At 41.7% G+C, this 23,794-nt stretch overlaps 1 protein-coding gene across 1 annotated transcript in view; it reads left to right on the top strand.

Annotated features, from left to right (window-relative positions):
* Positions 1–23,794, top strand: part of ds (dachsous cadherin-related 1) — a 57,298-nt gene that overhangs the window by 22,983 nt on the left and 10,521 nt on the right. The window contains 4 exon segments of the mRNA XM_068285607.1: positions 19,058–19,739; positions 20,300–20,901; positions 21,376–21,835; positions 22,405–22,907. Of these exon segments, the coding sequence (XP_068141708.1) occupies positions 19,058–19,739; positions 20,300–20,901; positions 21,376–21,835; positions 22,405–22,907 (2,247 nt within the window).

Raw genomic sequence — 23,794 nt, 5'->3', positions numbered from 1 at the left:
GTATTTCTTCCACCACCGAATGAAATGAACTGGAGTGTAGTGACGCCAAGTAAAGAGATGGTGGTGCGGAGTGAGGGGCGGAGGGATTGAGAGGGAGCATAAAGTTCCCAGGTTGCTGCTACTGCAGTCGCTGTTGTAACCGACACTTTGGCAGCAACAAGTGGGTGGACGTTTTATGTCTTTTTGTCTGTTTTTCTAGCTTTTCGGGTATATTATTTCAGTTTTTCAGTTTCACAGGGACAGAGAAAAAGAGAGAGATAGAGAGAGAGACTGATGGTGGGGGGTGGCAGGGAAAATACTTTAATTTTGCTGTGGCAAACTTTTGCTGTCAACAAATTTGACAGTCTTCGCAGTGATTTCTTGAGCTCTCTCCAGGTGGTTTTACTGCTGCTTGTGGTAATGCTAATGGTGGTGGCGGTGGTGCTGGTGGTGCTTGTGGTGGTGGGTGAAGACCCATTTGTCGTTTAATGAAATGAGTTGTCGGTAATTGCTTAAAGATTTTGATCTTCAAAAACCAAATATGGCAACATTTTATGGCCATTATGTGTCTCTGTTTCTCAGTGTGTGTGTGTGTGTAAGTGTGTGTGGGCGTGTCATATTGTGATGATGATGATGATGATGAAATGTTGCCAGTCAGAGATCACGACACGAAACAATACCCGAAGCGCAACTAAAATATGTGTATAAGCCCATAAGTAGCAAGCAGCAGCAGCAATAAACTAACTTCTCAGTGGCCCGATCGGCCAGGCAGTTAATTTTTAAGCATTAATTAAATGTTAAAAGCATTTAAATTTAATTCCATTCGTTTTTATATTTTTCTCTCTAGGTTTTTTTGTCTTCTCTTGTCGTTTCTGCTTAGTGGTAAAAGCGTTATTAGCTTCTTCATTTCCCAAAAAAAGAGACACGCCCTTCTTATAAAGCCAGCTTAATGAAGCTTAAAAATTTAGTCTTCAGATTTCACGGATCGCTGGCTTTGAAACGTATTGGTGAAGGATCAAACATAGTCTGGCAGCCATATCCCTGTGTGTTCTCTCTTTCTCTCACTGTCTCTTTCTCTCTCTCTCTCTGTCTGCCTTAAAGTTTCATACCAACTCTCTCACTCTTTCTTTGTTTTCTCTTTTCTGTTATTCTTTCGGTAAGCCATAATTTTTTGTGGTTTTTTTTACTACTGGTTGACGCCCGCCTTTCGTCCATTCTCTCACTCCGGTTGGTCATATTGTCATGATTATGATGATGATGATGAAGAGAATGATGATGATGGTTAATAATGGCGCAAAAGTCAAATTTCGAAATTCTCATTTGAAGAATAAGAGAATTCTCCAAGTTTAATAGTAACGAACAAGTTGGACTTTAGCAAATATATTTTACTTTTTTCATAGAGTCTAAGTTGCAACATTGTATTCGCAGCACAGTTAAGGAAGAGGAGGAAGCTCAAAAGTCTCTAGAGATTTTGATGGCTATTGTTATTGAAATTGATCGAAATGTCAGGAATTTCCGACAACTTATATACAGCTCAATATTGACAGCAATTGCCACCATCATCTATTTGTTTGGCGATTATTTTTAAACAAATTTTTCAACTTTGGGCTAAATTTGTAACCTCTTACGTCATACAAGCAGATACATTCATATTTTTGAAATTAAAAGTTTCTCGTCAAATTTGAGAAACTTGACAAGCTTGTTTAGGTTAACTTTATAACAATTAAAAATTTATAAATAAAACATTTCAAGTCCAGGGATTTTATGAATGAAGTTCCATTGAATAACTATTCAAGGACCTTTTGAACACTTTGGTATAAATAAGTTAATAAATCGGTCCAATTACAAGAATCGGTGGAAGAAGCTTTAATAAGGTTCATTCTTCTAAAGGTGTAATATAGTTATTTGAAATGATAATAATAATAAAATCTGGTTAAAGTTATTTTTAAGTTGGAATCTTTGATAATACTTTTTGAATACAACAATGTATTGGCTCTTTTCCTCTTTTCGTTTGGGCCACAAGACGTCTTCTCCTTCTGGTTGGTACCTAACCTTTTGGAGTTGGACCTCTAAAATGGTTAAATGTTTTGTTGTGTTGGTTCTTTGGTTTTGTTTTGCCCAAAAATGGTCAATGGCTAAAATTCTAGCGAGATTTTCTTTAACCTTTTGTGGTTAGGACACAAACTGAAAACTTTGCTTATTTTACACACTTGGAATTTGTTGTTGTCGTTGTTTGTGTTGTTGTTGCTGTTGTTGGTTGGGATGTTTGGTTGTCAACCTGCATTTGCATTTTGCGTGACTCGACACTTCCCGTCGTCGTATTCCTCGTCGTGGGCTCAAAAAATTAGCTGCTTGGCCTCATTAGGAAACTTCAAACTGCCTATAGGTATATAAGTATATTTCTATCTATCTATGTATATAAATAGTTTCAAGTCTACAGAAGATATGATTTGACTATGACAAGGACCAGAAACAAGCGACCAGAGTAGTAGACCTGTTCAAGGTGTCGCCCCCCTCCCACGTCAGCGGCTGGCTTTCTTGCCGCTTGATTGATGCCTGTTTTGCGTGTCTCATTCAAGTTGTTTGACTTGAATGTTGCTGCGGTTTCTGTTGCTGTTGCTGTTGCTGCTGCTGCTGCTGCTGCTGCCAGCGGCGACAAGGCCAATGAAAATGAGAGATAGAGTACAGTTAGAAGGCGAAGCAGAAGAAGCATAAGTTTCGGTTTACATTTCTACACCGAAACGAAACGCTGAACCCCACACAGACACTAAAAGTCCGATAGAAGAGTGCATGGGCGTAGTTAAGATTCCAAAGACAGGGATATGCATATATCACCTATACTACTACTCGTTTAACAATTGCCGTTTATCATGTATTCAAACTGGTCATTTAAGGAATCCTTGGTAAGAATTTGACTGTTCCCTCGTCTCACCTACGCCCATGGTGCGTGGAAGAAGCGACCTCTTCGTGGGTTCGTCGTGGGTTCGTTACGCGTATATTTTTGCTCATTTTCCGCTGAAAAAAAACGCACTTGACTAACATAAATTTTCTCATTGTTTACTTTTGTTTGTGCAATGCAACATTGCATAGGAAGAGGGGGAGAAGTGTGGGGGTAATGGCGAAAGGCGTAGGGGGAGCGGGATGGTGCATATCTGCTCTAACTGAGCAGAGAGTGAAGAGACAGCACAGTGAAAAGAGACAGAGAGAAGGGTGCACTTGGTCAAAAGAGTCGGAGTCGAAGTCGGAGTTGGACTTGGTCTTGGGCCTTTAGTGGGGAGCATCTGCCTTTAAGTTGAAACTGGAAGTGGTTTGCTATGCTTGTTTGACGTTGTTGTTGTTGTTGCTGTTGTTGTCGTCGTTGTTGTTGCATGCCCCATTGTCAGTTTGTTGTGTATGTTGTTGCATTTACATTTTTGGTGTCGATTCAATTAGTAAATATAACCAAAAGCAAACAGACAAACACAAACTCAGAAATGGAGATGAAAATGGACAGAGTCAGTAGAAGATAGAGAGAGAGAAATAGATTGAGAGAGCGAGGGATATAGAAAGAGAGTGAAAGGGGGAAACCTGTACATTGTTGACCATGCTCATGCCTAAATAGCCGATCCAGCTGGCATCGTAGCTGATAAATCGTTACAAGAGATGAGGAGAAGGGGGGTGGGCGGACTATCCATACATTCATAGGAAAGGCAAAGGTAGTAAAGTTTTGGCTTGGCTAGGAAACGACTTCCTGCTGCTGCTTCAGAGTCACAGTCAAACTTCGAGTTAAAGTTAAGAGCTGAAATTGGTCGAGTGTGTGTGCAAATTAAATTGCACGCTAATGAAGTGCATGGCAAGGGGTAGGGGACTGGGTTTTCAAAGGGGTTAAGGTATGCGCAATCGGCGGAGGGACAAGAGGGCTCTTGGCCAAGTAATGGCTTCATCTCGACAATATGACACAAATTGCTTAACAAAATTGTCTAACTTAATAGGAGAAGGGGCCTTGTATGACGTTGGGAGAGGCTGGGGCGGTCCTGTAACATTTTGGTAAACCAAAAAAATGTGTTAGGTGTCGGCTTATCAGACCAAAAGCAACCAACGTGACGTGGTTTGACATTTAGGTAAAAGAAAAACCCGTCGACCAGAAATACAGTGAAGACTTTTCAATGAGAAACCCACAAAGAACAGTGAGCTGAAATAAAGGAACCTTTATTAAGACCATGTAATTTGGATCATATGGCGTTCTAATAGATTTGCATGGTCTTGTCACAAAGATTTCTTACATTATCAGGTTCAGTTCTTCCTAATCATTGGTCCCTCTCTCTCTGGTCATAACATAGAGTCTCCACTGTAACGCGATATATACACATGCATATTGGTTTATTTTCGAGCTTAAACAACGATTCACATTATTGCCGAGATTTTGATTAGAAGGTGAAATAATGATGTTAACCTCTTTTGTGTTCATGTTATTGTGGTTGTTTTCGCTTCATAATGGGGCCGGGTTAGAGTTGAGTTCGAGATTGGATTCCATATGAGGGAGGGCAGCGGGAGGACCAACGAGAAGAGGATGTCGGATTGCTTATATTTGTATGTATTTTTGAGAATACTCGCAAATCCATTCCTCCACCCTCCCCGCTCTCTGTTGTCAATGATTTACTGTCCAATGGGCACCAATGTGCACATAAATTCACCTGATGCTGACAGTAAACCGAGAAAAGCGAAAGGCAAACCCACTGGAAGGAGGAGAAGGAGGTGCAGAAACTGCGACTTGAAGCGAAATTGTTAAATTGAATTCAAAATAAAATGTGCATTTGGGACCATTCCGGGAACTTGGCCTCCGCATCCTCCTCTTTGTCGTCATCCAGCCTGTTGGTGCATATGCAAAGGAGGCCAGAAGGTATAGTTAGAGGAATGGAAGTGATTGACTCATGAAAAGGCAACAACAGAAATTTTCGAATCTAATTCAAAAGAAATGTGATTAAAATCGTGCAACAGCCAGCAAACCAACAAGAAGATCCCCCCACAGGAGCTTCAAAAGTGAAGTAACTGAAGTTGCTGCTGCTCTTGCTGTTGCGGTTGCGGCTGCGGTTGCTGCTGATGGCCCGAAGCTTTTGTGATGTCATTATATTGAAGAATGGCAAAGCAACGGCTGACATTCGTAAAAAAAGGGAGCCCAAAAGGATGCCAACAGACCCGACCCTTTTGGCAGGCTGCCTGAGTACCTACCTGTCTGAATGCTGACTGAAGTCCATGGATTGGTCTTGTGGTCTTCGTTTTGGTCTCATGTAGTAGTTCTATGCCAGAAAGCAAAGCTAATCGCTGCTGAGCACCGAAAACGCTAAATAAAATGCAAAATTTTCTGCTGAAAGTCAAGGAGTTGACTTGAAAATACCCTATAGGTCCAAGTGAAATAAGTCTTGAGGGTCAATTAGGAAGTTTTTATAGATACTTTAGCGGCCTTTCAATAGCTTACGTCAAAACATAGAAGCTCCTGCAATTCTAAAACTAATTGCAAATTAGAAAAGTTAGAAAGTTTTTAAATGATGATTCAAAATCAAACATTCTTTTTCGAAAAGTCATTCTGAACAAATACTAGCATATTTGGATGTCTTTTGAATATACCCCCCAATTAAAAGGGTATCTAAAGCCAAAGATGCAGGAGACACAAGTAGGAGCAGCCGCATTGGGAGCGGTAGCGGGCAGTCCAAGGAGGTAAACAAGAATGGCGGCATTTGCGCTTAAGCCTTGGCAATGAATTCATCGTTGACATATCTCGTTAATTTAATTTCTTATCGTAGGGATAGCATCGTCGTCGTCGTTGTCCGTGTCCGCGTCGTAGTCGTCTCTTCGGTCGGAAGCTGTTTGGTAGAAATTGAGGATTGGGAGGGTGGCTTTGGAAGGGGAACACCAGTCTGGTATGCAAAATAGCTGCAAAAGGACGCCGAAGAAGAAGAAGCAGTTGAAGAAGATGCTGGCTGGCTCTCTGGTACGTTGGTTGGTTGGTTCGTTGGCTAGTCCCTTGCCTTTGCATTGCATTCCTCGCTTTTGCTACTATAAATTTTTGTCAACGATTTGTACGCATTGTCTTCTCATCTGGCTCCTTTCCCCTGGTCTTTTCTCCTTTTTCTTTTCCTTTATTCTTGAGTGAGCATTCTTAGCATAACATTTGATTATCAGTCGACTAAAAAGTCGGAGCCCTTTGTTCTGACACTTAATGGCAGCTTAAATGATTTAGCGAAACTGTCAATCAACGATTTTTTGTTCTCTTGCTGTTTATTTTTATATTTTTGGACATTCAACCTTGATTGCAAAGCGATAAGCGATATTCTAAATCATAGTCGGAATCTGTATCAATGTCTTGGTCAGTCGACATTTAAGTTGAGTGCAAAGAACTCGGCAAGGATTAGAATGCATCTGTTCGTCTCAGCGTAGTACGCCCCACCAAATTACTAAGCCTTTCTTTTCTTTTGAACCTCTTTATCTCGCTGTATCTGGGGATTTTGAGCCATCTGTGACATAAATTTCCTTGGCTTGGCTTTCTTTAATTAAAGGATAACACATCTGATTTTGGAATATGGGGTAGGACGTTACTTCATATTAAGCCACAATTCGCGCAAATTAACGCAAAAACTTCCACATTTTACATGTGTGTGTGTGTGTGTGTATATATATATTTTTGGTTCTTTTCACGGGTGCCTAACGAAGTGCGCGTACGTCCAGGCGATGGGTAACACTCCTCCCCCTACAGATTGTCCTACCGCTGCTCTTACGGTCATCTGCACTCCTCTCTGTCGGCTGCAAACTGGTGTTGAAAGCAATTTCAAAAATGATGAGTATGATCGAACAAAGTTCTGCTGGAGCGGCTGCTGTTGTCTTTTCGATTTGCTTTCAATATAATTTTGAGTCCTCCCCTCTGCTTCTTCATCTTCATATCAATTCTTTATACCTTTGTCTGGGCTCTCTCCTCTCCACCTGGCCCGAAGTTGCGTGGCCCTTCTTTGGGTTTTTATTTTCATTTTTTACCTTTTCGTTTTTGTTGAAGGAGAAGCCAATAAGCAGTTTTGCTTTATCGCTTATTAAAAATCATTTCGCTCTTCGTATTTTCAGTTTCATCTTCCCATTCTCCTGCCTCTCGACCATCGTGCCTCATCTGCTCCTCCGATCTCCTTGTGGCTGGCTTTTGGTTGTTGTTATTAACTTTGGGGCCTCCACCACTCTACTCACATGTCGATCAATGTTGTTGATGATTTTGTTCAATTTTGAGAGCGCCGCCGTCATCGACGTCTCTTCCTACCTACCTACATTCCTTTCCGATCGGAGTGGCATACTATATACACACATATTCCGGACTGTATGTGTGTGTTGTGATTGGTATCACAAGATGGAGCAAAAATATTTATTCAGCCCCCCGAAATATGTAATGTAAAATGTATTTTGCTGCTGATGATGACGTGCTGCTGTCAGTCAGTCAGTCAGTCAGTCAGCCCAGCCAACTCAGACAGAGAGTTGCAGTTGAAGTTGAAGCTGCTTTCATTCACATTTGTTGCTTTTGCGTCCGCTGTGGCAAATTATGGCAAATACACACCTTACCTTACCCTCAGCCCCAGTCCAGGCCGGGACGGGCCGGGACAGGCCAGTCCCGTCCAGTCCAGTCCAGACTGTCCATCATTTGTTGGTGGTGCCCAGTTCCACTCCAAGTTTTAATACTTTTTGTTTCGTTACTTTTATGTTGCCATCCCCCAAACCCATCCCCATCCCCATCCCCATAACAATTCCCTTTACTACTACTTCATACTTCACAAGAACATCGCATCGCTTCACATTTTTATCGATTTTATATTTCTTATTGTCTTCCCTACCTTCTCCTTTCGCCTTTTTGGCTTCTTCATCTTCGTTTCTCAATGATGATTACAAGATCACTTATCTTCAGCGTCGGCGTCGCCGTCAGCGTCAGCGTCGGCGTCATCTTCATCGGTTGCTGTTATTATTTTTTAATGTAGTTTTTAAGTACCATCAAACACTTGAGACTATGAGAGCAAGAACACTACAGAGTGCCAGTCCAATCCGCAGCCCAGCCCATTCCATCCCATCACATCACATCACATCACATCCCATTCCATCCCTTGCCTTCCCATCCGATCTGAATCCGAAACCCTCCTCATCTCCATTATTGTACTCAAAAAATCATCTAGAAAAGTTGTTTAGCTAAGAAGAGGTAATTACATGCGATCGATTACTCCTGCGTGTACACAGTAAAAAATTTCATAACATAATCTATACAAAGATGAGAGAAAAGTCGTTAGTTAAATTGCAGATTGGAGACATATGTGATAATTTTGGCTTTATTAAGGTTCAGTTTAAAGACTTGAATTACTTTATCTAATATGGTTTAATATCTAATGTTATTCTAATGGCATAATTACTTACAATTACATTTCTTTAATCTTTATAAGGACCAAAAGAACGTTTCAATAAAATGTTCCAAGTGTGCAGAGATTATCAACGATGACTGCAAGTCCGGGCACAACAAATGAGGTCTCTGAATAGGGAATTTCGATTTCAATTTCAATTTGCAATTCCCAGTAGAAGACGAGCAACCGACTGGACTATCTTATGGCTAAAAACACTTTCTTAACGTTTATTGAAGTACAGTAATTTCAGGCATTACCACGCACTACGCGCTGTTGATGATCGTGTGACGCAACGACTCCCATACCCAACTAACTGCTCAAAATACTCCATCTTTAACTCTATAAACATTCCACATGCTCTTCATTCTCGATTCTCCATTCTCCAGTCTCCATTTCCCATTCTTCATTCATTTTCCTAGACTGGCAATTTTCGTTGTTTCGACTTATGGCCTTAATGGCAGGCTTTGCAGTTGAAGTTGAAGTTGGATCTACTACTGGACGGCGACCAGCTAATAACTGACAATCTTTGAGGCCCTTTTTCTCGAATCAGACGATTTCTCTTTCATTCTCGTTTTCTCTCTCTCTCTCTCTCTAGCTCTCTGCGAGTGGCTTATTCTATCGATCTTGTCCGTTGATTTCCCTGGCATTCCTTGTGCTGTCTCTCTCTCTCTCTCTTGCTTTTTCTTAGCTTAACTCAGCTTGGACTTGTGGAACATCTGGCCTTTTTGTTTCAATTTTAATTATATATTGTGAAAAGAACTTCGAAAGAAAAACTTGGCCCCATGGGCGTGTCACTAAATAAATTGCTTTTCTATATATATCGACATACGAGGGCTGCTCTAGAAAATTTGCGGAAAGCGTATTAAACTAGAGATCAATCAATTTTGTCACCACTTCTTAGCAGCATGTTCGATGACTCTAATTGATTAAATGAATCGAATAAATTTACTTGTAAGCTCTTCTCTCTGGGACAAACTTTTGGGTTTACCCTCGTGAATGCACCTATGATACAAATGTGATTGCTAGGTGAAGGAGCTGAAAGCCATGGAGTTTCCCACATACATATTTGACTTGGAAAATTGTTTTGGCTAAAAAATCAAAACAAAACACGAAACCCGCCCTTTCCTGTGCTTTTGTTGTTGTCTTATTTGACGTTACTCGTAATTAGCATAAATCACTTCAAAAAAGGCTTCCCACTTTTTGGTTGGGTTTTCTTTTATTTTATTTGTTTCTGGTCTCTGCTTTGTTTTTTTTTTTTGCTTGACCAAATTTGTTTATAGACTTGGCGGTTTGTTTTTGGCATCTCTCGCCCCCCTGCCACCCATCACCCACTCTCTTAATCATCCACCTCTGAGTTAACCTCCTCCTACACGACATAGACTAAGTCACGCATCGCTGCCCAAAATTGGACAGGAGATTGCAGTTTCTTAGCTTTTGCAGTTTTTGTTTCTGTCTCGGTTTTTGGTATTTGGCCTAAAAGTTGAGCAATAAATACCATTTGCATTCAAAATAGAAAGTATTGTAAATACATTTTCGGTTAATTGAAAGTAGCAACTCAAATGCATTTCGCAGTTTGCTTCCTCAACTCAAACTGGAAATGGAAAATTGGCCAGGCCACCAGGTAAACGCATAAAATGGACATCGTTTTGTGGCCAATTGCACAAAAACTGTCAAAAATTATTTGAAGGCATCTTCATCTAACTGGCTTAGAGTTACTCAACAAGCCATCGAGCCATCCAGTTAGCCTCTTTCTGAAAAATGCATGAGCTAAGATTCGACAGAGAGTTAAGAAGCGGGACCAGGCAGAAGGTGAAATGTAAACGCATTACCAAGTAACAAGTTTAAAAGCTTAGTCAACAGGTTTACATAAAATGCCGATGCTCATCCTGATCGCAATGTTCACAGGAAAAAAGCCAAGGGAGTTTCTATTTACATTTCGCCACCCACTCAACGACCATTAACAATCGAATCGTAAGCATCCAATCAATCCGAAACAAATGGAAACGCGTCCTCCAATTATTAAGTTTCGAATGTTTTCGCTCATAAATTCGCGTCTGCTTATCATTTTCATAAACAAGTCGAAGCGTAGGAAAGGCTTATGCAACACCGTGAACTGCACTGCCGAGCACCACCGCCATTTGCTAGAGTAATGACAGGTGTTTGTAACTCGTTTGTAGCTAACGGAACGACCGAAATGGTCGAGACCAACCGAAAAAAAAACAACTGAGAAAATTCATATTTTTAGGTTCCATGTTCGCACAGATCGCATACAAACGGACAGACAATCGGAGCTTGGGCATCGATACACTCGACAAAATTCGGCCAAGAGAATATTTTTAAACTTTGGGCATGGATTGGGCATAAAATAAGGACAAGTCATTCATAACTTTTCAAAACAATAGAATCCCTGATTTCTAATAGATCCATTAGATTGGAGATTTTCTTAGTAGGTAACTAGGTAGTTATTACAATAAGAAACTTTAATATAATGGCTCAGAAATTGTCAAACTTTCTTACGGGGAATCAAATATAAATGAGATTCCATAACCAAGAATTGGGTAGTTCCTGAAACATATTTATAGAAAAAGAAACTAATTTGCCATTCTTGAACCCAGAAAATTGCCCTCAAATCGCTTAAGATTTATAAATCTAGAACTTACACAATAAGTAATGTGAATTTGTTTGAAATTTGTCAGAGAACTTGAAATTTCGCTTTAATATTTCTAATCAAAACCAAAATTTTCAGTGCTTTGTTTGGTCTTGAGTGTAGATTTTGAGTGGGCTGGTAGACTGCACAACCAACGCAACAGCAGCAGGTGATGCCTATTTGCATTAATCTGAGGCCCAAAAAACAATTTATACCCGCCAGCAACATGGTTGAGAAGCATGGAAAAGCCATCTTTTTCCTGGCCAAGTGAAAGTGAGATATTGTGCGATGAGACGACTTGTCTTGCGGTCAGCCGAATGGTATCTGTCTGGGATTCTAGTCTTACATATTCATTATGATTGCAATTTCCCATTTGTTTTATGGTATTTTTGTGGTTGAAGAATGATTTTGATTACATGGCATCTCTCTCTCTTCATCTTTCGAAGAGCTCTCCCATCATCGATGTCTGGGAATCAAATTGATATTTGCGGCTTTTGTGGTTTCCTATTCGACTGACTGCTGCCCGTCTGGACAGTGGGCACTCTACAAGTTTATTGAACTCCTTGACGAAGAGACTGAAGGTAGCTGGCGGCAGGCTGATTAACTGAACTCCGACAGCATTTGTCATTGTTAGCGCATAATTAACACACGCCCCTCGCGGAGCCTGACAGAATCGCCCACCGCCCCAAAACAGCAGCAAGAGCCACAGCAACCACTGCGGCAATAAACATAAATCACCCAACCACTGAAATCTCCTTTAGAGTAGAGGGAATTGGGAACTGGGCACAACTGGCAACTTAATTGCAGAGTTTGCATAATGCTTTTAAGTGAAAAATTCGAAAAAAATGAAAAGAAAAATACGAAAATTGTAAAAACTGAAAACTGAGCTGCCTAATGGCTAAAAATATTTCACAAAACTGTGCACATACATTGAAAACCACTTCGAGGCGAAGGAAATTCAATTTTCCACAACACATACTCATAATTAATTTGCCTCCCAAAAAGTAATCCACCTGCTGCAGGTGAAAACCAAAAGCAAAACAACTAAATCTACAAAAATTGATATTTAAAATCGCATAAATTGTCCACTCTCCTTTAAAGAGTGGGGCAAGCATTTGCGTTCCACACACACACACACACACACACACATATGTGTGTGTATATATAGGTTCCACCACCTTGTAGCTCAACCAAGTGGCCAGTTACCAATTTGATTTATAAGGCTTTTGGCTCCACTGTCTTTAGTGTCTTAGCTCAGCGGGGGCATGTGGGTGCGTCGCGCCTTGCCTCTAACAGGAATTGCTTTAAATTACGCAAAACACAAACCGAAAACAACGAATGCAATTGCAATGAACTTTTGATTAACTTATTGGACTCAAACATACATATATTGTATATATTATATATGTACGTGTTAGGATCACGTAGGGGGAACAATGAATTCACGGGAAAATATGCGCTAGAATGGGTCATAGTTGATCCAGTTGACAATAAATTCATCAGCTCAATTTCAAATCTATGAATCCTTGAAAAAAAAGGGGTCAACTTCTCATAGACCTCCAAAGTTACAGTGTACAAAAATGAATATATAAGCTTCTATATATATGACGATATATACGAGTGTCTATACCAGTGGATGGTTAAATTTAGTAGTAAATTTAGAAGATGAATTCATTCGACCTGTGATTGAGTCGAACGCCATATCGATACATATGTATATATGGATAGTCTGTTTGTTGGCTAAATGCGTATTACAGAACAACTAAGGGGATCCTAAGGGTCCTTCGGATCACCAAACTGTTAGCGTACTTCAGAGTTTCCTGTCATTACTTCAAAGAAAACGCCCCGTCTACCGTTTTCTGGGTATACATGAACATTTTTATTATTTGTGGTAATATCTTTAGCTTTATACAAATCTAACCAATAAGATTCCATTGTTATCAATAAAATGTCTCTTCTTAACAGACGTTTTATACAATAGCCGACAAATAATATAATAATTTAAGATATTTAGCAACTCTCTGGTGCATACACATAAAACATATTAAATTTCAAATAATATAGCTCTTTAAACTTTCAAACTTTTGGGTTTACCCACTGTGAACTGTTTGTATGGACATAAATACACGACTGCAAATGTGTCTGGTACCGTTAGACAGCCAGAGAGACAAGGTCCAAACCAGAAAGTTGTCCACTTAATGTACTCCCAACTCCAGAGCCGGCAAACTAAAATCGAAAGTGACCAACCGAATACGGTGACAAAACTAAAATCAAATCAAATCAAATAAAACTAACCAAAAACGCTGCCTAATTTATTGATATATCAACCAGTTTTAAGCCCCGAACATCTCGGACTAGTATGTAATTTAATTTATGCATAATTTCCATGCATTTCCGGAAGCAAATTGCAAAAGCTGAGTAGGTTTTTACATTTCTCATTTCTTTTTCGTTATTCATTGCGTAAATATTTACACAAATCTTGGTATTGAAAAATTTATGCACTCTTCTTCACATTTTCAATTTGCCCAAGTTGGAGGAGTTCTTAGCCTAAAGAATTTATGCAAAACTGTTTGCCAAGAACGGACTCTGCCTGCAATTGTGATTGTGTTATTGGCCTAGAGAGAAACAAACAAGAAGAGATCGAGTCGCGATGTCGTGGGCGTACAAAATCGAATTTCGTATGCGAGGAGATTCGGTCTACCCAGTTGAATCGCGACTCTGTGCCAAGGAAGGGCCTAACTAGATTCTTATCGCCAGGCTTTTAAGCTAAAAGTTGACGGGGCTCGCACAGCACTTCATTTTCTGTGCCAAAACTCGTTGTGTGTGGCCTGCGACCACTAGGCCATCGCCATCGCCAACGGGCGCTGGAGCTGCTCCAGTTTTATGCCAAAACGGAGATGGCGGCAATCGGCGGCTGGACAGCCCCAGCAGACAGCCCAACCAGTTGACCATTTTATGGTCAAACTCATTGACAATTTCCTACACTAACTCACTTTTGGTGTGACTTTGGGGAAAGTCACACAGAAAAGCCATCTATTAAAATGCTTTATTAAAAACTAACAGGAAAATTGCTTCGATAAACAACACTTGGTGAGAAAAAGCATACTCAGCTACTTGTCGGAAATTTCAAAATACAAAGATCAAAATGAAATGAAAGTATAAATTTAGTGGTTTTTATCCACTGACCCATGTAAAAAGTGATGTATCACGGTGTGATTTAAAGGAAATGTTGAATAAATGTTAGATATTCTAATATAGAATGTGTCTGAAAATCAACCCAAAGATATCCGGTTTATGTTGCCTGTTGAGGGTCTTCAGCAACTCCAGAGCCAATTAGAATGTTTTATTGCCCGCATCTGTGCCAGACGACAATTCCAATTCCATAATGCGGTAGTAGGTGCATAGTAGGCCCTCATGGACTTCCTGTCGCTTTTGATTTCACTCGCAAACTAGCGTGGGTTGAAGAATAGGGAACCAAGAATAAAGAAAAGTCAAATTGGGCTAAGGACAAGAAGGGAGTGGAGTGGTAGGTGTTGGACTCGTTAGGCATTGGAGCGTGTACCTTATCCAACTTAATTAGGAAAATGAAGGAACTGCAGTTTAAATACGAGCCACAGCGAAATGGCCACGTTTGATTAGCACGGCTATTTGAATGAAGGACTGCTGGTGATGGCCACTGCCACCAAGTTCATGAGGAACTTTAACAATATTCCTCACCTCCAACTTGGCAAGAGTTTATGTAACGAACGATCCATCATCGTGGCCGAAAAAGAGGGGTAGAGAAGGAGACGGCCGACGGAGTTGCTTAGGAGAATGAAGCAGCTGCAAGTAAAAAACAAAAAGGCAAAACACAAGAAACGCATTCGCAGAGGTTGACTAGTGCCCCCTGCCCCAAACACTCCTTCTTCCCCTCTCACTCTTCGCTGCCCCTACCACCGACTTTAGCCTTTTTTTTACAATTTAACCGCTGAGTATTGAGTGAGCTTACTTGTTGCTTTTTATACCCTGTACTCATGGGCTTATGTGGAGGGTGGGGGGCATATTAGGATTGCCTTTACGATGCCATAAAGAATATATTCGCCGAAGTCATATAACAAATATATGTACTATCCCATACTCGCATTGCGTCTAATCTAAGGATATGTGCAGGTTTATGGCTCACCGATTTGGATCTGTTAGAGATAGTCTTATAAATTTATTTGATTATACGATTAAAAGATTTACTAATTAGCTATAAAGTCTAGACGGCTTAGTCGTTAGGGACAAGTTTCTATTCCTGCTTTTATTGCACGGTATCGCCAAATCGGTGCTTGGCAATTTATGCGCGGGAATTTTTGTTGTTTGTTGCATGTTTTTGGCCATTTGGTTAAAGTCAAGTCCAATGACTAGAGGCCTAATGCAAATCTCTTCCTCCCTCATACCATCTCTCTCTCTCTCTCTCTCTCGCTCTCTATCACTCACCCTCTTCCCTCACGCATGTATTTGGTATTTACTTTGTTTTTTTTTCGCTTTTGATTTATCAATAGATGCTCCATGTCTCCTTTTCATTTTTTTTTTTTGGTTGTTGGTTTTCTTGTTGTGGTTGTTGGTATTGGTTGATGGCGAAAGCAAAAGTTTCCTGCCAGCTGCAGAGAAACAGTTTGCCATTCCCTCAACTTTTTGCCAACTGTTGCGTCTTCTCTTGCCTCAAACATAAATCAAATGGCGAGGAAAATGTACAAGATAAATTTTTAAGGCACACTTATTTAACACCTAACAACCTTGTTAGATGCATTTTGATGATGCCAAAAGCCAGCCAGCAACAATCCAACAGACGAGCAGCGATGGGAATAGACCAACACCAAGACCAAGACCATGGACCAACACCATAACCATAACCAAAACCAAAGCCACGAGCAAGAGCGAGAGGAAGTAGTAAAACGACAAAGCGGAGTGGAACATATCCAAACCGAACAAACCGAATGTATGAAAGAGACAACTCAGAAATCTATACCGGAAAATTAAAAGAAAAATTCTTAATAACACGACACAGCAGTAGAGCAACAACAACAACAACTGTTAGAATTGCTTTTCGTTGTTCATGATGTGGTTCAGGTTCAGGTGGTGGTTCAGCAAATAGTTGCCCCAACTCAACTTAACTCAACTACACTCATTTCACATCTGCTCACATATAAATCTTCTTCTGGTCAAAACCAAAAAGGATGCCGAAGAATTTATATATTAAATAAGAGAAGAACTAAATGAAAAATTAATAAACAGTCATGTCGAAGACTCTATTCCCTACATTTCTATCTCATTTTATTAGTAAAAATAAACAAATAAACCCTTCAAAAAAGTCAAGTACTGCCAGAGATTCTCATTCCCATTCTCTGGTGACAAAATTATTTAAAAAGCCTGATGAAAAAATGTTGCAAACGTCTTCTTAATCTGTCTATGCTTTCATTTAGTTGAAAGAGTATATATTTGCCATAAATATTGAAGACAGTCTGATAATGCGTCAACTCGTAAATCAGTTCTCTCTCTTTCTTCATACATGTCCATAGTAAATATGTATGTGATATTAAGGCCATGAAAGAAACATATATTTGTATATATACACACATTGTGTAAAAGGTGGAGAAATTAAAGTCTATATAATTTGATACCGATTGATTGAGGAAGGCAAAGCAAAAACCAAACAAACCACAAACACAACATGCTGAATGTTTTCACGCTTTCTGCATACGCCCCCACATTTTGCTAGATATGGCCGAAAACACTTTCTTTAACATTTTAAGACATTGGCAGTGGCATTGGGTTACCGCCTAGCAGAGACAACAGATAGGCCAGCCAAGGGGACAGTCAGTAGTAGTAGTAGTTTTCTTCTAGAAAACAAAAGGCACCTTGCCCAAGTCATACATAGGTCTGACGTCTGTATGGCTGTGCTCCCTCACTCTTCTCAGCACGTAGCTATTTCTCATCAGGCACCGGCACTGGCACCGCCACCACTGAGGCAATGGCCTGGTCAGGCATAAGCATAGCCATTTTGGCTAGCCACCTCTCAGGCTCTTGTGCCCAGGCAGGTAAATCATCCACATCTGCCGGAAATTGCATAAAAAATATGCAAGCCGCACGCTGCGACGCAACCTCTCTCTAAAAGATTGAAGTAAACTCTGGTGTGGTTTTGGAGGGTGGAGGGAATAGAGTGAGCCGGATTTTTAGGAGGCTGTTACTGTTACCGTGGCTCTATGCCTCTGGTTGTCTCTTATCAAAAACTTCAAGCTAATCCACACAACAACGACGTGGCATTTTGGCCAACTCATATTAGCAAGGAGGACGGAGAGAGCCAAAAAGAAAGAGAGGAAGAGAGTGTATGTGAATTGGAATTTAAAATACTTTCAAGTGTTAATCAAACTCAAAAGACACACAAACCACAAAAGCATCCGCTTGAGCTGGAGAATTAAGATGAAGTGGCGATCCATAAGTATTATTCTGGCACAGTTTCCATCTCTTTTCACTATCCTTTCTCTCTCTCTGTCCGTATACATATGTGTGTGTACGATAAAAAAGGTAATTGAATGAAATTACTTTTGACAGCTTATTTGCATACATCAACAGCAACAGAATCGGCAGTAGCCACAGTTGGAAATGGAGTTGAGGCCTTGTTAGGCCATAATTGGTCATCGAAAGCTGCTGCAACTTGGTCTTCTTGTGCTAGGTTTTATGTTCTCCCCCAAAAAACAAAAGAAAACCAAAAGTAGTGATAAAATTGTGAGAATTGCGTGCGGCAAAGAGATGCATAAAACTCTCATCCGAACACGGAGTCTGAAGCTTAAAAGAGCATTCCAACACAGCCAAGAGTTAACAATTAAAATTGTTTTAAGGACTGACACCAATTTACACATTTCTTTGCTTGCATTGAAACCACAGCCAAGGTGAAGGGGCCACCAGCTTTCCCATGTTTGTGGTTTTTCCAGTTTCTTAATTTGAACCCCAAAAGCCTCAAACGCCAAGCCCCTATATCCAAAGCAAATCTATTGACACACATAACTCAAAATTGTATTAAGCCACAGAACAAAAGCTACTGGCAGTGGTCATTGCCTTTCGATATGATTCTTATTCGCCATTCTCATTGCCATTGCCATTGCCATTCTCTGGTCATAATCCGTGTAGGCGTGCATTCATTAACCCCAAATAGGAGCCTTTCGCAACGACAACGACAACGAGGATCAACTCAACTCTCTTCCCGATGTGTTGCTGACAGATAAAGTTGGCTGTCTTCTGGTCATAGCCCTTCAGCCGTTCATGCCCTGCCAGTCTTCGACCGACACTCTGGCGACAATTTCACTTGGGTTAAACGGGTTTACAAAACTTCTGCCAACTAAGCTTAATGAAAGTCTTTAGTCTTTGCTGCTATGCCACAATCTAAGCAGATCTTCCTCCTCTTTCATGCTGAATGCCATACAAAAAGTGTAATTAGCGCAAGAAAATTCAACGTGAGTAACGATTCGGACACGTTTTGCTTTAAATGCATATCAGTCTGGAACGGAAGCGAAGGGAAGATGGTCGGACAGATGGTCGGTGGGAAGTCTGGTCGGGTTTAGGAAGGGTCTTTGAGGTAGTCGCCTTGGATTTAGAGTGAAATAATGACAGTTTTAATTGCCGATATTCAACGTTGTTCTCAGTTCCCAAATGCAAATACTCGGTTAATTGGCAGGCAAATGAAATTTAAGGAGTAGGAGAGGAATAGCTGAGGTTATTGCTCCCGTTTCTGTAAGTATGAATCATGACCAGCAGCTCAACTCTCGGTGCGGGTGTCCAAAATTAAAGTTGACATTTCCCTGATATGCGCAACCGCAGCTTCAGTCTGAGTTTTTTTTTTTTGTGTCTTTAGTTTTCGCCCGGGGGCAAGAGCATAACAAATTGGTCAAATTAAACCCTGAGATAAGCCCCTCGGGGGCCACTGCCTGTAAATCAAATTAAAATTTCTGACAACTTCATTTGTAATTGTTCCTGCATCTTACTCATTCTCTCTCTATATCTCTTTCCTTTTTTGCAGGTTTCGGCCAGCGATCCGGATTGCGGAGTCAATGCCATGGTCAACTATACATTGGGCGAAGGTTTTAAGCATCTGACCGAGTTCGAAGTGCGTTCAGCTTCGGGAGAAATTTGCATCGCTGGTGAATTGGATTATGAACAACGCAGCAGCTATGAGTTTCCAGTGTTGGCCACCGATCGTGGTGGCTTAAGCACCACAGCCATGATCAAGATGCAATTGACCGACATCAATGATAATCGTCCCGTCTTCTATCCTAGGGAGTACAATGTCTCTTTAAAGGAATTCCAATCCCAATCAAGTCAAGGCCAGACAAACTCGAATACTCCGATTGTTGCCGTGGTGGCCACTGATCCGGATAGCGGTGACTTTGGCCAAGTTTCCTATCGCATTGTTAACGGTAACGAAGCGGGTATTTTTCGAATTGAACGGTCTACGGGTGAGATATTTGTTGCCCGTCCGGAAATGCTGTCAGTGAGACAACAGCCCAAACATATGCTCAATATATCCGCCACGGACGGCGGTGGGCTGCGTACCAGTTCCGATGCAATGGTTTTTCTTAGCATCATTGATGCCCAGCAACGTCCACCCATCTTTGAGAAGCAGCGCTACAACTATCAGGTTAAAGAGGATAAACCAATGGGCACTGTGGTGGGATCGGTTGTGGCCTCAAGCAGCGATTCGGGTAAGTAGTAAAAAAAAAGAAGAGGCATTCATTAGTAGTTCAGTGAGCTGGAAAGCACACAAAATATGCGCATATGAGGATCATGTGGATGATGATGACGATGGTCGTGAGGATGATGAAGGAGGACTTCGAAAGGAGAGAGAGAGAGGGAAAGAGAGAGAATGAGTGAATAAAGAAAAGCAAAGAGTAGAAATTAAAATAACATTTGTTGGACCCGACATGCAACCACAGAAAGAACGAGCGATCGAAAGAAAAGACAGACCAAAACGAAGGCAACAACACAAAAAGCACTTCAAACGCAAATTTCGGCAGAAATCTGCACCCATCAACCCTCAACACGATGAACTTGGACTCTTTGAGGGGCTATGCAAAATCAGTTTGCGCTTTAATTTGCTGCTTTCGCTGTGCACTTCCTTTCATCCTCATCGCCGTTCTCATCGTCATCGTCATCGCCATCGCTGTCGCCGTCGTCTTGTGTCAATCCAAATCCCAACCATCTCTGAACTTCTCTTTGTTCTCTCTTCTTATTGTTTCTCCTTCTTTTGCCTTTGTACTTTCAGCTCAACGCGGCGGCATTAGGTATTCCATTTACTCTGGTGATCCTGATGGTTATTTCAGCATTGAATCTTCTTCGGGCAATATAAGAATTGCCCATACATTGGATCATGAGGCCAAAGCACAGGTGTTGCTTAACATCCAGGCTACCAGTTCAGGTGATCCTCCTGTCTATGGCCACACTCAGGTCAAAATCGAAGTAGAGGATGTGAATGATAATGCTCCCGAATTCGAAACAACATCGGTGCGCATTTCAGTGCCCGAGAATGCTGAGCTTGGCACGCCTCTGTATGCCGCTCATGCTAAAGACAAGGACTCTGGGAAAAGCGGTCAGGTCACCTACAGTTTGTCCAGTTTGAGTAAAAAGTCCTTGAATCTCTTTGCCATCGACTCAAGTTCCGGGCATTTGGTCCTATCCCAGCACTTGGATTACGAAGTGTCGCAGAGGCATACGTTAATTGTGACCGCCAGGGATGCTGGAATACCTTCACTGTCATCGAATCTAACCATTCTGGTGGACGTACAAGATGTTAATGATAACCCACCCTTATTTGAAAGAGATGAATATGCAGTTAATATATCCGAAGCTCGACCCGTCAATACTCAGGTAAACTAAATGCATTTGTTTAATCATAAACTAGATAAATCTAGCCTGTTCAAAGAGCATTCTTCCTCGTTAGTTTGTTGTATAAAGAATAAAAATAAATTTTGTTTAATGCAAACTAAATGCACAACATAAATTTGATTAACAGCCACTAAAAGTCACGCTTTTGTCAGGCAGCAGGCGCTATATCTTGTTGAAAATATCTCAACACCCAGATGAAGCGGGAGGACAAAGGGAGAGACAGAGAGCAAGATCTATGAGTCCAAATGGCTCCTGTTGCTGCCGCTCCCTCTTTGTGCTCTGAAGCTGCCTGAACTAAACTAGTTTTTATCAAGAAATCGCTGCTGGTATCTTTGGCATCGATGCCAAGACTCAAAACTAGTTGCAGTTAGTTCTAGGGATGCCTCTAGAGAAATGATTGATGGTCGACTGCCAGCTAACTTCTCTTGTCTTGCCTCTTTTTCTCTTCTGATACAGATTATTCAAGTGAACGCCACCGATCGGGACACGGGTAACAATGCCCGTCTGACCTATCGCATTGTGGATGCTGGAATGGATAATGTCAGTATTTCCAATTCCCATGCCATGTCGGATATATCACAGCATTTTGGCGTATTTCCCAATTCCGGTTGGCTTTATTTGCGTTCACCCCTTGATCGAGAGCAACGTGATCGCTATCAACTGACGGTGATGGCTACAGATAACGGGACACCAGCTGCCCAGGCCAAGACACGAATAGTTATTCGTGTTCTAGATGCAAACGATAATGATCCAAAATTTCAACGATCAAACTATGAGTTCCGCATAGAGGAGAACATGCGACGTGGCTCAAAAGTGGGCATTGTACAGGCCAGCGATTTGGATTTGGGAGATAATGCAGCTATCAGATATAGCCTAATGCCCCAAAACTCGAGCTTCCAGATTCAACCCATTACAGGTAGGTAGCTGAAACAACTCACTTGAATGTCAAGTCAGAAGACACTAGGCACTAGCCGCCAGCCACCAAGCACTAGCTCATGACCCACGGTCATTCATTACGGGCCAAGTTTCAACTCCCGCTCTAGCACTCTAGCACTTGCCTGTCGCCCATAGATCAAATAGCAGCCATTGAGACGGACAGAGCACAAACCTGTTCCGCAGTCGACAAGATAAAAATGCAATCTCTTGGCCATCTACTCTATTGAGGAGAGCTGCAAGGTGATGCTGATGCTGGAGCTGGAGCTGGATCTTGGCCATTAGTGTTTGAGCAACAACAGTTTTAACGCTGTCAGCTCATCCGTCAATGGGAATATCATTGGGTTGACATTCAACCGGCCACTGTGTATGCTCTCTGCTGTGGGCTGTGTGCGTGTCTCCCCAGCGCCAGCCAGCACCATTAAATATGGAAATCGCGTGCAACTAATCCTGGCAAACTGGTTCCACACCACAACGAATAATCAGAGTTGTGGCGACCCATTTTCAAGTTGGCAAGTAAACAATAGTTTGATCTCTCTTGTTCTTTTTCAGGCGAGATCACCACCAAGGAGCCTCTGGATCGAGAACAACGCGAACTTTATGATCTCTTGGTTGAGGCTCGTGATCAGGGCTCGCCGCAGCGATCAGCACGCGTACCCGTTCGCATCCACGTCACGGATGTTAATGACAATGCCCCGGAAATAGCTGATCCTCAGGAGGATGTTGTAAGTGTGCGAGAGGAACAACCTCCTGGCACTGAAGTAGTGCGCATTCGCGCCATTGATCGGGACTCTGGCCAAAATGCATCCATCACCTATTCAATTGTTAAGGGTCGTGACTCGGACGGGCATGGCCTGTTTAGCATTGATCCCCAAACTGGTGTGATACGCACTCGCACGGTGCTTGATCATGAGGAGCGCAGCATCTATCGTCTAGGAGTGGCGGCAACTGATAGCGGTCAACCGCCGAAGGAGACCCTGCGCATGCTGAGAGTAGAAGTGCTGGATCTCAACGATAATCGACCAACGTTCACCAGCTCTAGCCTGGTCTTCAGGGTAAGTTCTTACACTATGCATGAAAGAGGTTTCTTTTTGTCTTTCGTCTATTTGACGCTTCCAGTTTTACACCGAATGTAAAAGCGGTGAATAGAGTCGTGAGTTGAACGTTTGTCGGTGCTGGTACTAAGATGATTTGTAGCCATCACGTGACAAAGGGCAAGAACACGACGCTACGCGGTGGATGTGCTTCTATGATTGTATGACTGTGAGACGTGGGAAGTGTCGCCTTTGCATTCAAAGAAACCCTCGCGTAATTGTCACTCCTGACTGACTGTGACCAGGGTCCCCATTAAAAGCAATTCGTAACAAGAACCAGGACTGGTTCACTTTAAACGAAATTTACTCACTGATGCGAGTCCAACGAAAAGACAATAAAGTCAGACGGAAATTGCAAGCTAATTTGACTTCAAAGTGCGTCTGAATATGGCAGAGAGAGAAGAACTTGGGCTTTAACTTAATCGCCTTAGGAACTTTTTGGGGCCCAGGCATTTAACTGAACCGTTCCTGCTTTTGTAAGCCCTTAACACATTTTTATCACGTTCGATTCGCACATGTTTTGCATGCCTCCAGCTGCATCCCCCTTTACCCGCACTAGCCACCATTGGTCGGGTGAGACGCTTTGACATGCATTTAATTGCCTCTCCAACAGTCACTCTTCTTCAGTCCGGGCAAGATCAGAGCCAACCTGAACAGACCAGACCAAGTCGTTGTCGTCGTCATCGTCGTCCTTCGCTCTGGCTACAATTAAAATTGACACATTTCGTTGCATCGCCGTCGTCGGAAGGCCTTTGTTCTGTGCGTTGGCGTTGCAGCGCCATGCCAACTACTCTCTTCCTTCTCTACTCCATCTTCCTGTTGTAATTAAGCAAAGCAAGATATGAAGA

This window comes from Drosophila tropicalis, unplaced genomic scaffold (genome assembly GCF_018151085.1).
Source record: "Drosophila tropicalis isolate 14030-0801.00 unplaced genomic scaffold, ASM1815108v1 contig_413, whole genome shotgun sequence".
Classification (NCBI taxonomy): Eukaryota; Metazoa; Arthropoda; class Insecta; order Diptera; family Drosophilidae; genus Drosophila; species Drosophila tropicalis.
The sequence above is the reverse complement of the archived record's forward strand: the minus strand, read 5'-3'. Positions and strand labels throughout refer to the sequence as shown.